General features: G+C 51.9%; 1 protein-coding gene across 1 annotated transcript; it reads right to left on the bottom strand.

Annotated features, from left to right (window-relative positions):
- Positions 1–8,764: 8,764 nt before the first annotated feature.
- On the bottom strand, positions 8,765–9,379 carry LOC134562299 (zinc finger protein 154-like). Its single transcript, XM_063419685.1, is given in 1 exon segment — positions 8,765–9,379. A coding segment is annotated over 1 exon segment (615 nt).
- Between the last annotated feature and the right edge of the window lie 3,330 nt (positions 9,380–12,709).

The following is a 12,709-nucleotide window of genomic DNA, read 5'->3' as shown; positions in this document are numbered from 1 at the left end:
AGCTCTGTCCTTCTTCCTGGCACATGGTGGGTCTTTCCTCCTCAGAGGACCCTGGGATGAGTCTGCAGCCCCTGCTCCTGTGGGATCTCCACGGCTTATCTTCCCCATTGGATTCCTGTGCAGTGGATCCAGTCAAAATGGCCTCTTCCATTTCGATGTTTCACTGTCAGGATTTGACCTCCCTGGTCTCCATCCTCAGCTCCTTGTCTGGGGGAGGAAGGACAAGGACAGGATGGGATTTGCCTCTGTGCCAGAGGGAAGGGGAAGGAGATCCCCCCAGTGCAGCCCCAGCAGGACGGCGTCGGCAGCGGGGTTGTCCTGCTGCCAGGGGCCATGCTGGGCTGGAAGATGGAGCAGGGGAGAGGGGGAAAGAGGCAGTGACTTCCTCCTTACCTGTCTGGCTTTCCTGGGACATCTTCCTCTTCATGGCAGCCTAAACTAAAAAATTAAAAATTGAACTAAAAATGTGGGACCAAAAACACCCCAAAAAACCACAGAGTCAGAATACAACCTGACACCCGGTGTTGGTAGCAGTCCAATCAAATGGTGGCTGCAGTCCTCCTGGAGTCACAGATGTGGTTTTGATCGTGTAGAATGGTATAAGTTTCCTCTGGAGGTCCTGTGGTGGTGTAGATAGGTCTGGTCTTCCTCTGGGAATCCAGTGGAAACAGGCTGCTTCTGGTGTTTCTCATCTCAGATTATATCCAGGTGGGAATGCTTGGCTCCTCCCTGTGGGTGGAGCATCTCACAATGGGATGATGAAATTTTATCAGTCATGCAGTGTGACTCAATGGCCCATTAGCAGAAGATATCCCCCTGAAGGGAGGATGTGTTGTGGAAGAGATAAAGAAAACTGCCCTGCCTGGTTTTAACAATTGACCCATTACCAGAAGATAACCCCCTGGAGTTATGAGGGAGGGGTCATGGAAGAGATAAAGAACACTGCCCCTATATTTAACAGATGGTAATTGATTACATACTTTTAGTTCCATCTTACATTGCAACCTAAGACAGGACCCCAGGCTCCTTGCCCAGGCTCTCTCCAGAACACGCCCAGGCCAATGCTCAGCACAGAAAAGCCCCAGGAACAGCCCCAGGCTGGCCGTGGGCAGGCTGGGGGCAAACAGCATGGCTGGGGCTCTGCAAGGTCCCTGGGGGAGATGGGAAGGTGTCGGAGTCTAGAACATCCCTCTGGCCACCCTGGAGGGTTTGGAGACCGGACAGGGGGGTCTGGGATCTGTACAGGGGGGTCAGTTAGACCCACACAGGTCCCAGGAAGACACTGACTCTGATTCCTGTCCATGGGAGTGAACACTCACATGCAGGAAGAATCACAAATCCTAAGAATTTGAAATAAGTAGTGGATGGTTTGTTGTAGAATATAAATATAGAAATTAGGATTCTTAGCATATGGGGCTGAAGAGACAAAATGGAGGAATTGGGGAGTGGCCCCTGTCTTCCTTGTTCTTGTTCTTGTCCCCCATCTTGTGCTGAGTTGGGTTTTAGAGATTGGTTTAGAGTAGAACTGACATGTTAGTGTAGGTAATAGGTATTGGTAAAATTTTGTAAATAAAAAATACGTCTCGGACAGTGGTTGGGTCAAGGGGACTGTACATAAGGTACGGGGCTCTCTGATCCGCCCAGTCTGCCGCATGTCCTGCTCTGCGGAGACACCTTGCAGAGCTGAGAAAGAACTAAGATAAGGTACCCTGCCAGGGAGGCCTGGCAGAGTTGAAAAAGGACTGAGATAATGAAGAATAAACAACTTTGGAAATGTGCACCGGCGGACTCAGTTTGTCGTCTCTACCTCTGGTGTGTAACACTTAGGGCAAAGAGAAGACTGAAAACCTTATTACCTCTGGGAACAGCAACCCAGGGGAAACTCCTGGGGAACAGCAACCTTGGGAGACCCTTATTACCTTGGGGAACACCAACCCCAAGGAGAATCTCAGGGAAACAATAACCCTGAGAGGAAGGAGCAGCAGAGCAGGGGCAAATCCATCCCCACTGCGCTGGACACCCCAGGCCAGCGTCCCACAGTGGCCTCATGCACCTGCCAACAACATCCACCCTCTGCAGCCCTGGCCTCTCCCCCAGCTCACACAGGTGCCACATCCTTGCAGGCACAGCCATGGCAGCACTGCCTCAGGAGCCTCTGTTTGCACTGCCCAGAGCAGGCGTGAGCACCCCCATGGTGTTGGTGTGGGGAGATGAACCTGAGGGAGCACAAATGCCATCAGCCCCTGGGGCCAGCAAGGGCTGCGGGACAGCAGGGAAATCACTCAGGTTTGTGGTGGCCTCTGCAGTCAGCCAGAAAGTTTGTTCCCATCAGCTGGGAGTTTCCTGTGCCCCTGCAGACGTTGTTGCTCAGAGCCAGGGCTGCCTGGCAGCCACCCCTAAACTGCCCTGAGCATTTCCTTTGCTTCACTTTGGCTTTCTATGTTCTTCCTGCTACAAATTTCTTCCTCTTGCCCACCTCTCTTCCCTCCCTTGCAAATAGCCCATGCCTGTGTCCTGGGTTATGCAACAATGTTTATTCTCTTTTTCCATCTCTTGAAACTGCTTGGGGAGATGTTTTCTTTATCTCTTGTAGGACCCATTCCTCATAACTCCAGGGGGGAGGGGGCGGGTGCCTTCTGATAATGGACCAGCTGTTAAAACCCAGTGGAGCAATGTTCCTTATCTCTTCCACAACTTGTCCTCCCTCCAGGGGGAATATCTTCTGGTAATGGGCAATTAAGGCTCACCACATGACAGAAACCATTACATCATCCCATTGGGAGATGCTTAACCCAGAGGGGGGAGAAAACCATTCCTACCTAAAAAACCCTGAGATTCAGGAACACCAGGTATCCTGTTTTCCACTGGATTCCAGAGAAAGACTGGACCCATCTCACCTCCACTGGAGCATTTCTTCAGGATCATCTCTACTCCAACAGAACCACATTTGTTTCTCCAGAAGTTTTTTTTGGACTTCTCCCAACACCCTGACCAACAAGGTGTCTGCTCGTTTTCTGACCCTTTCAGGGTTTCTCAGATTTTTGCTTCTTTGCTTGTTGTTTTGTACTACTACATTTGTATTTTTATTATTCCTAGTAAAGAACTGTTATTGCTATTCCCAAATCATTTCCTGAAAGCCCTTAATTGCAAAATTATAATAATTCGAAGGGAGGGGGGTTTACGTTCTCCATTCAAAGAGAAACTCCAGCTTTCCCTGGCAGACACCTTTCTTCCAAAACCAAGACACCCTGGTTGCCCTTTCCTCTCTAGCCCAAGTCCCTGTTTCAGTTTCGTAAGCTGGCACCATGTGAATGTCCCTTGGGGAGCAGGATCATCCTCCAAATGTTGCAGGAATTGTCTGCTGGCTCCTGCAGGGCCTCCTGCTGCTCCCTTGCCAGAGGCACCACAGGCCAGGGGGCACATCTGGCCTGCTGTGTCTGGCTGTGGGGCTCCCTACTCTGGGCAATGAGGAGGGGCTGCAGAGGCTCTGCAGGACTGACAGGATGGGCTTTGGGGCTGTGAGGAGAAGCTGAGGGACCTGGGCTGCTGCACCTTCTGAAGGGCTCATCCTGCAACTGCTGCAAGGGTGGTTTCAGAGAATCACAGGATCAGCAAGGTTGGAAAAGACCTTGGACCTCATCAAGTCCAACCTGTGCCCTGACACCACCTTGTCTCCCCTGAGCCTTCTCCAGGAAAAATACTCCCAGCTCCGTCAGCTGCTCCTCACAGCACTTGTGCTCCAGACCCCTCACCAGCCTTGTTGCCCTTCTCTTGACACACTCCAGCCCCTCCCTGCCCTTCCTAATTTGGGGGCCCCAGAACTGGACACAGCACTCGACGAGCTGCCCAAGCAGTGCCCAGCACAGGGGAAGAATCCCTGCCCTGCTCCTGCTGGCCACACTGTTCCTGATCCATTGCAGTACAAGGGGTGGGATGGAGGAAATGGTGGGGAGAAATTGATGAGAACGTTTTATTGATATCAGTCATGAAGGGTCTTGATTTTCATTTTTATTCAAACTGCATTAGAAGGTTCTTGGGGTCATTATGAATTGGACATTGCTGAAATCAATCTATAAACAGGAAAGCATGACAAAATAGTCTTCTCTGCAGTGTTTTCAATATAGTATATTCACTGTGAATACACTTCTGAAATCTGTCTCATTGACCACAGAAGATCTGAAAACTGAAGTCATTGCTTCAACAAAAGCACGTCTGTGACTCCAGGAGGACTGCAGCCACCATTTGATTGGACTGCTACCAACACCCTGAGTAACCGGTTGTCAGGTCGTATTCTGACTCTGTCAGCGTTCTTCTTTTTTACTACTGCATTTTCAGTTTAATTTTCCTACTAATGAACTGGTATACCTATTCCCGTAACTTTGCCTGGGAGCCCGTTACTTTCAAGCTTATAACTCAGAGGGAGGGGGGTTTATATTTTCCATTTGAAGAGAGGCTCCTGCCTTCCTTAGCAGACACCTGTCTTGCCAAACCAAGACAGGGAGCTCAGCCCAGATATCCTGGGGGTCCTTGGGTTGAGTTTTTCTGGAGGGGGATGTTTGGAGAATGAAGAACAAAGCTGAGTGCAAAATGTCCCTTGGGGGACATTGGGGGGTCCCAGTGGTGGCTGGCGGCAGAGCAGCCTGGAGGGGCAGAGCTCTGTGAGAGGGGCAGGGGAGACTCCTTGCACCCCGAAGTAAAGAATAAGGGGAGAAGGGAACCCCAGGACACCAAAATTCCTCAGCATCCCTAAGTGGGGAGACCAAAGAGGAGGGAACTTTTCATTTTCCTGGGAGTCTCAGCAGCCTGGAGAAGGCAGGGACTGAGTAGATGGGGGATGCCCAATACAAGAGTGACCCCTGGCAGCTGGGACAGGGGGGAAGGCCTGAACACCAAAGGGGAGAGCCCAGAGACAGGGAACTCCTGAGAAACATTTGCAGGGCTGAATCTTGGTGTTAGGCAAGTTTTTATAGACCCCTGAAGGCTGGTGACGTTTAGAGATGGACTTGGGCAGATGGACCTTCAAACTCAATGAGCTCATCCCACATTTTTTCCCCAAACCAGGATTTCTGATGGCCAAACCTTGGCCAGATGGAGAATGAGGCTATGAGGAAGAGGAAGATGCCCCGGGAGCGTAAAGCAGGTGAGGAAGAAGTTGTCGGAGTCTAGAACATCCCTCTGGCCACCCTGGAGGGTTTGGAGACCGGACAGGGGGGTCTGGGATCTGTACAGGGGGGTCAGTTAGACCCACACAGATCCCAGGAGGACACTGACTCTGATCCCTGGCCATGGGAGTGAATGCCCACATTGTATGAAGAATCACAAGCTGAGAAAATTCAAAATAAGTAGTATTTAGTTTATCATAGAATGTAAATGTAGAATCTAGGATTCTCAGTATATGGGGTTGAAGAGGCAAGATGGAGGAATTGGGGAGTGGCCCCTGTGCTCCTTGTTCTTGCTCTCATCCCCCATTTTCTGCTGAGTTGGATCTCGAGGATTGGTTTAGAGTAGAAATGACATGTTAACATAGGTAGTAAGTATTGGTGTGATTCTGTAAATAAAAAATACGTTTTGGATGGTGGTTGGATCAGGGGAATGGCACAAAAGGTCCAGGACCTTCTGATCTGCCCCAATCCGCCGTGTGTCCGGCTCTGCTGGGGAGGCCTTGCAGAGCTGAGAAAGAACTAAGATAAGGTACCCTGCCAGGTAGGCCTGGCAGAGCTGAGAAAGAACTGAGATAATGAAGAATAAACAACCTTGGAAACATGCACTGGTGGACTCAGCTTGTCTTCTCTACCTCCAGTGTGAAACACTTAGGGCAAAGAGAAGAAGAAAAACCTTATTACGTCTGGGAACAGCAACCCCGAGGAGAATATCAGGGAAAAGCAACCTTGGGAGAAAACATTATTACCTCAGGGAACAGCAACCCCGAGGAGAATCTCAGGGAAAAGCAACCTTGAGAGCAACCCTCACTGGGACACCACTCCTGGGTCGCCTTTCATGGCAATTGCCATGCAAACACGGCTCACTGGAAATGCAGGGGTGGACAAATGTTTTAGTAGGGCCTGTCACAACAGGACAAAGGGTGGTGGTTTTAAACTAAAGGAAGGGAGGTTCAGATGAGGAGGGTTAAGGAGGAAATTTCTGATGGTGAGGTTGGTGATCCACCAGGACAGGTTCCCAGGGAGGTGGTCAATGCCCCATCCCTGGAAACGTTCAAGTGAAGCTGGGACAGGGCTCTGAACAACCTGATCTGGTGAAAGATGTCCCTGCTCATGGATGGGCTTTGGATGAGATGAGCACTGCAGAGCTCTTCCCACCCAAACCATTCCAGGACTGCATGGGGAGAAGGGGCTGCTCAGTGCACTCCATCCACTGCCTTGACTCCTCCTTGTCTCTGCTGGACCCCACATGCAGCAGCCAAACCCAGCCCCTTCTCTGGCCTTTCCTGCCCTGCCCCAGGGGCTGACAGAGCCAGGCTGGCACCGGTGACCTTGAGGCTTGACAGGGCCCAGGCACAGCGGCTGTGCCAGAGTCAGGGCTGAGGTCATATTCTGTGGGTTGGGGCAGAACCCAGGCAGAATTGAGCCCTGACCCAGCAGCTCTGCAGTGGTGGCCACCAGGTCCGGGTGCCAAGGGAGGCTTCTGGCCATGGCCTGGAAGCAGCTACTGCTGCCAAGGAGCCTTTGGTGCCTCAGGCTCTCCCTGGCACAGCTCCCAGCACGGCACTCTGCCCTTGTGCCCGAGGCCTTTACTGTCTCGGGGCTGGCCTGGGGCTTTTCCTGCAGCAGGATCTGCCCTAGTCCTGGCACAGAAAAGGCAGTTCCTGCTGGAGCAGGAGGCTCTGCCTGCAATGGGCTCAAACAACTCCAACAAGGCCCTGTTTACTTCAAAATTGCTTCCTAGACCAGTATATTCTAATAATTGTTAAAGCTCCTACACTGTGGAGTAAATTACCCTTTCTTTAATTTCCTCTGTAGTGTGAATAAATCTTTCTGTCTTATCCTGATCATAATAAATCACAGCTGTATTTATAGAATTATATCTGGTATTCCATCAGTAATCCAATGGGACAAATGGCATTACAGTCCAATTCTACCTGTCCAGTCTTTACACACAAACCTTTGACATAGTCTGGGGCGAAGATTGGATCCAGCTGCTCCCAGTCTCCTCTCTCAGATGGAATTTTAAAAGTCTTGCCCTCATGAAAAGGTTTGAGGTTCCGTGGTGGCTTTTTGGTGTCATTTTTCCACCTCATGAATCAGAAGGAGTTTCTCCAATGAAGAAATAAAGCTTTTGCCTAAAGCACCCACTGTGCCCGTGACAGGAAGCCCTGTGAGTGTCTGGGACATCCCAGCTCTTTCACAGCCTGGGGACTGCTGGGATGTCACTGTGGAGCCCCCATGAGTGCCTGTGACAGATGGGTGCCTTTGCAGCCCCAGGTGCCCTGGGATGTCCCCATGAAATGGCTGTGACTGCCTGTGACCACAGGGCTCTTTACCATGCCCAGAAAGCCCTGGGAGGTCTCCATGGAGCCCCTGTCTGTGCCTGTGACATTCCAGTTCTTGGACAACCTGGAGACTCCTGGAAAGTCCCCATGGAATCCCTCTGAGGGGCTGTGACAAATCGGATCCTGAGCAGGAAACATCACCAGGGCTCATTGCTGTGGTCAGTTTCCATGGCAACCACCACCAGCCCCTATTGCCATGCTCAGTCCCTTGGCAGCCCCATGCAGACCCCATGCCAGGGGTGGTTGTCATGGACACCAGCTCAGCCCTGCAGCCAGAGTCCGTTGCCATGGCAACCATTGGCAGTCCCATTCCCATTCCCATTCCCATGGCATCCCAGAACCACAGAATTGGCTGAGGTGGGAGGGACCCCTCAGGATCCTCCAGTCCAACTCCTGGCCCTGCTCAGGACACCCCAACAATCCCAGCCTGGGCCTGGCAGCGCTGTCCAAACGCTGCTGGAGCTCAGAGAGCCCTGGAGCTGGGACCCTTCCCTGGGAGCCTGTTCAGTGCCCCAGCAGCCTCTGGGGGAAAAACCTTCTCCTCACATCCAACCCAAACCTGCCCCGACTCAGCTCCAGCCGTTCCTGCACTCCTGTCCCTGGGCACCAGAGGGAAGAGGCTCCCACAGCCCCAGCCAGGGACCCGCTCCCAAGGCTCCTGCCAGGGCAGCCAGGGCTGGCACCAGCTGGCATGCTCGGTTTCCATGGGCTGGGCTTTAGGAATGGGATTCCCCAATTTCCTGCTCCTGCTAAAACCGTGCTGCCGCTCGCGGCCCTCCAGCCTTCCCCTGAAAGTACAAAAGGCAAAGATGCCAGGCTGAGAGAAGAACAATTTACTGGGAACAGCAACAGGATAAGGAACAAATAGGAACAGAAAAAATATTGATAACAGAAGGGGTAAGAAAAACAATATACAGAGAAAACTACAACAACAACAACTGGCTCTTCCTGGCCATGTATCTCCTCCCGTCTGGATAGGACACCCTTCTCCCTGGGGAAGAGAGAGTCCCTTTCCTGGCCCCTGGCAATGACCTGAGATGAGATCAAATACAATGAGTCAATGGCCAGACTCTCACGTTCTTCAATCCCACCTCACATCATTGCCAGGGGCAGGGAGAGGAACAGGTGTCTTCCCAGCATGGGTTAAGGGAAATGTGGGTCACCAGGGCTATTCCCAATGTGGGTCCTCTGATGGAGGATAAGGTTGGAGACGCACATGAAGCCATTTCCACAGCTGGGGCATTTGCAGGGCTTCCCTTACCGGTGTCGGCGTTGGTGTTGGGTCAAGGCAGAGCTGTCTGAGAAGCTCTTCCCACACTGGGGACACTCATAGGGCCTCTTCCCAGTGTGGATGCGCCGGTGGGTGACGAGGGCGGAGTTGTGCTTGAAACCCTTCTCACAGTCAGGGCAGCAGAAGGGCCTCTCCTCTGTGTGAATGCGCTGGTGCCTGAGGAGATTGGAGCTCGTCTGAAACCTCTTCCCACACTGGGAACACTCGTAGGGCCTCTTCCCAGTGTGTGTCATTTGGTGGGTGGTCATTTTGGACCTCTGGTTGAAGCCCTTCCCACATTCCCCACACTGGTAGGGCCTCTCCCCAGTGTGGGTTCTCTTGTGGACAGTCAAGCTGGAGCTGTGGCTGAAGCTCTTCCCACATTCCCCACACTCATAGGGCCTCTCCCCATTATGGATCCTCATGTGGACAATCAGGTTGGAGCTGTCTCTGCAGCCCTTCCCACATTCCCCACACTAGTAGGGCCGTTCCCCAGTGTGGATCCTGTGGTGGCGGATCAGGGAGGAGTTCTGGCTAAAGCTCTTTCCACACTTCGAGCACTCATAGCGCCTCTCTTTGTCATGACGCTGCTCATGGGCCATGAGGTCTGAGCTCTGGCTGGATCTCTTACCACATCCCTGGAATAGAGTGGGTATTTCCTCATCAGAGCAACCTTGGATGGGTCTGGAGCCCTTCTTAATGTGATATCTCTGGTGCTTTTCCTCCCTGCTGGATTCCTCTTCTGTGGATCCACTCAAAATGGCCTCTTCAATGAGGTTCTGCTTTCGGGATTTGTCCTCTCTGGTCTCCATCCTCAGCTCCTTGTTGGGGAAACGAAGGACAAGGAAAGCATGGGATTTGCCTCTGTGCCAGAGGGAAGGGGAAGGAGATCCTCCCAGGGCATCCCCAGCAGGATGGCGTCGGCAGCGGGGTTGTCCTGCAGCCGGGGGCCATGCTGGGCTGGGAGATGGAGCAGGGGAGAGGGGGAAAGGGGCAGTGACTTCTTCCTTACCTGTCTGGCTTTCCTGGGGCATCTTCCTCTTCATGGCAGCCTAAACTAAAAAATTAAAAATTGAACTAAAAATGTGGGACCAAAAACACCCACAAAAAAAGGCAGAGTCAGAACACAACCTGACACCCGGTGTTGGTAGCAGTCCAATCAAATGGTGGCTGCAGTCCTCCTGGAGTCACAGATTTTGGTTTTGATCATGTAGATGGGTCTGGTTGTCCTCTGGGAATCCAGTGGAAACAGGCTGCTTCTGGTGTTTCCCATCTCAGATTATATCCAAGTAGGAATGCTTGGCTCCTCCCTGTGGGTGGAGCATCTCACAATGGGATGATGTAATTTTATCAGTCATGCAGGGAGACTCAATGGCCCATTAACAGAAGATATCTCCCTGAAGGGAGGATGGGTCATGGAAGAAATAAAGAAAACTGCCCTGCCTGGTTTTAACAATTGGCCCGTTAACAGAAGATAACACTCTGGAGTAATATGTGAGTGGTCATGTGTTACATCCCCCTGGGGAAATGGTTTCTTCTCCCTCAGGGACCCCTGGAACTCCTGTCATGTAGTCTGACCCTTCCTTCCCCTTCTGACCCCATTGGCTGTGTGCCAGCTAGCCCCTCCCTCAGAGACCCTGAGAAAAAGGGACCCCTGTCCCCCGGGAGCTCTCTCTCTCTCTCTCTCCTGGAACATCAACCTGGAATAAAGGACTTGCAGCTAAAAGGGTAAGAGAGCCTCTTTTGAATCCTTTTCCTGTCTTTCTTGATATAATCCTATTAGGCCTGAGAAGGGCTGAGCTAGCTGAGACCCTTTGAGGGAAACAGGATTGTATCGGTTGGCGCCCAAGTGGGTTTAATTCTAGAAACCCATGCGGAGCTGGAGACCTTTTATGGTCTTAAAAGCTCTTTGGGAAGTTCAATTACCCTAGGCACTTTGGCCACGTGTTGTAGCTATAGGTGGGTAGGGATAAGCTCGTAGCTTGTGGTTGCCCAGTCACGAGTGAGCTAAAGACAGGACCTTCAGTTGCTTCTGACTCAGCATATGATACCACGGACCAGGTAAAGTCCTCCGTTTGATCGGTACCGCAAACTGGGAGGGCGTAATTTTACCTTTGCTAGTAGCAGCGGGTGGGTTTTAGGACCCTGCGGTGGCGATTTTTTTTTCTTTTTTTTTCTTTCGTTTCTGATTGCCGCAGCCCGCGGGCCCGTGGGGCGGCTCCGCACAAGGAGCCCTGCTTTTTGGGGAAACCCCGGCCCGGGCACGTATCCCATCGGCCAAGCAAGGCTGCGGGGACCCCCCCGGTGCCACCGGGGCTGGAGAAACGGCGCGAATACGCGACCGCAGCCCCGAGTTTTCCCCGCCTGTTCTCTCTGGTTATAGGAGACACAGGAGTTACATACAGCTGACTGTAGCAGCTGGAGGCTGGATTTTGAGCTAATAGCTTTCAATAATATCGAATCATGGGCATACAGCTATCAGCTCCTCAAAAGAGTATATTAAAACAACTCCAGGACCTTTTAATTAACGTTAACATTTCCAAAAGGCTGCAAAAACGTTTTGTTCGCTGGTTAGAACATGAATTTACTGAAGCTGAATTGTTGCAGATAGATTCTGTTTCCTTTTGGGACTACGTGGGAACGGTGATCACAGATAAAGTCCAAAATAATGATCACGCCGCTTCTGTATTTATCCCAATATTTTTGCAAGCTCGTAAACATCTGTTAGAGTTAAACAAACCCAGCCAGGAGCAAAAACTTACCCCATGTAATCCTCCCTCTGATCCACCTTTATACCCGGGTTTACCTTTGTCCCGGGATCCTTTTAACAAAGCCAGTTTCTCTCCCCATGATCTCGCCGGGGGGGCAGGGGCGGCCCGGGACTTCTGTGAGGCGGCAGGGTCCCTGGAAGACCCCCTCCACGTGGCTGATAACAATGGCGGCTGCCATGTGCCCCGACCTTCCCCCCACGACCCCTTCCCCTCCCAACCCCCTCCCTCAGCCCCCGCCCCCACCCCATACCCCTGTGCCAACCCCTGCTGGCCTCCGGCAGCCCCACCCCACCCCTCCTCCCCCTGCCTCCTTCCCGGCTGTTGCGGCGGCTCAGGGGGGGCCGGCCCCTCCTCCTCCTGCCTCCCCGGCAGCAGGGAGAGGGCCGCCCCCCCCACCCTGCACTGCCACGGCGGGGGGTATGATTGCCACATGGCGGGGGGAGGGGGACAGCCTGGGTTGCCCAGCCAGCACGGACAGAGCACGCTTTTCCTTCCCCACCCACAAGGGACTGATAACACTGTAACCCCGGTATCCCCAGACACGGGGGGTCCGGCAGCAGCTTCCAGACCCTTGGCAAATGCAGATGAACCCATTTTCTCTGTAGCTCCAGTAGCATATGTAGGCAAAAGGCAGGGTTCTAGGCAATACCAGCCACTCTCCTACCAAGACAAGAAAGAACTATGCAAAGTACAACGTGAGTTTGGCAGGGACACCCCCATCTTTAAAGGGATGTTTAGAGCCACATTTGATTCTAATGAAATGGTCCCTAATGATATTAAGGACTTATTCAGATGTCTGTTATCTCCCTCAGAGTATGATCTGTGGGACAATATGTGGAAAAGAGCTTTAAGAACACTTTTACAGGAGATTCAGCAAAACCCTAATATGGCTAAGGACACTGAAAATAATGATATTACATTTGAACATCTGTGTGGTGAGGGTGCATGGGCTTGCCCCGAAAAACAAACCCGAGTATTATCCAAACAAATTTTACTTAAGATTAGCAATGTTGCAGAGAAAATGTTTTATCAGCTACCATCAAGGGAAGGGAAAGGAAGTTATGTCAATGTTAAACAATTTCCTACGGAGAATTTCTTACAGTTTGTTGATCGTCTGAGGACACAGGTGGAACACCAAATACCAGATCCCGTGGTGCAGGC

Source organism: Prinia subflava, chromosome 27 (assembly GCF_021018805.1).
Source record: "Prinia subflava isolate CZ2003 ecotype Zambia chromosome 27, Cam_Psub_1.2, whole genome shotgun sequence".
NCBI classification, from domain to species: Eukaryota; Metazoa; Chordata; class Aves; order Passeriformes; family Cisticolidae; genus Prinia; species Prinia subflava.
The sequence above is the reverse complement of the archived record's forward strand: the minus strand, read 5'-3'. Positions and strand labels throughout refer to the sequence as shown.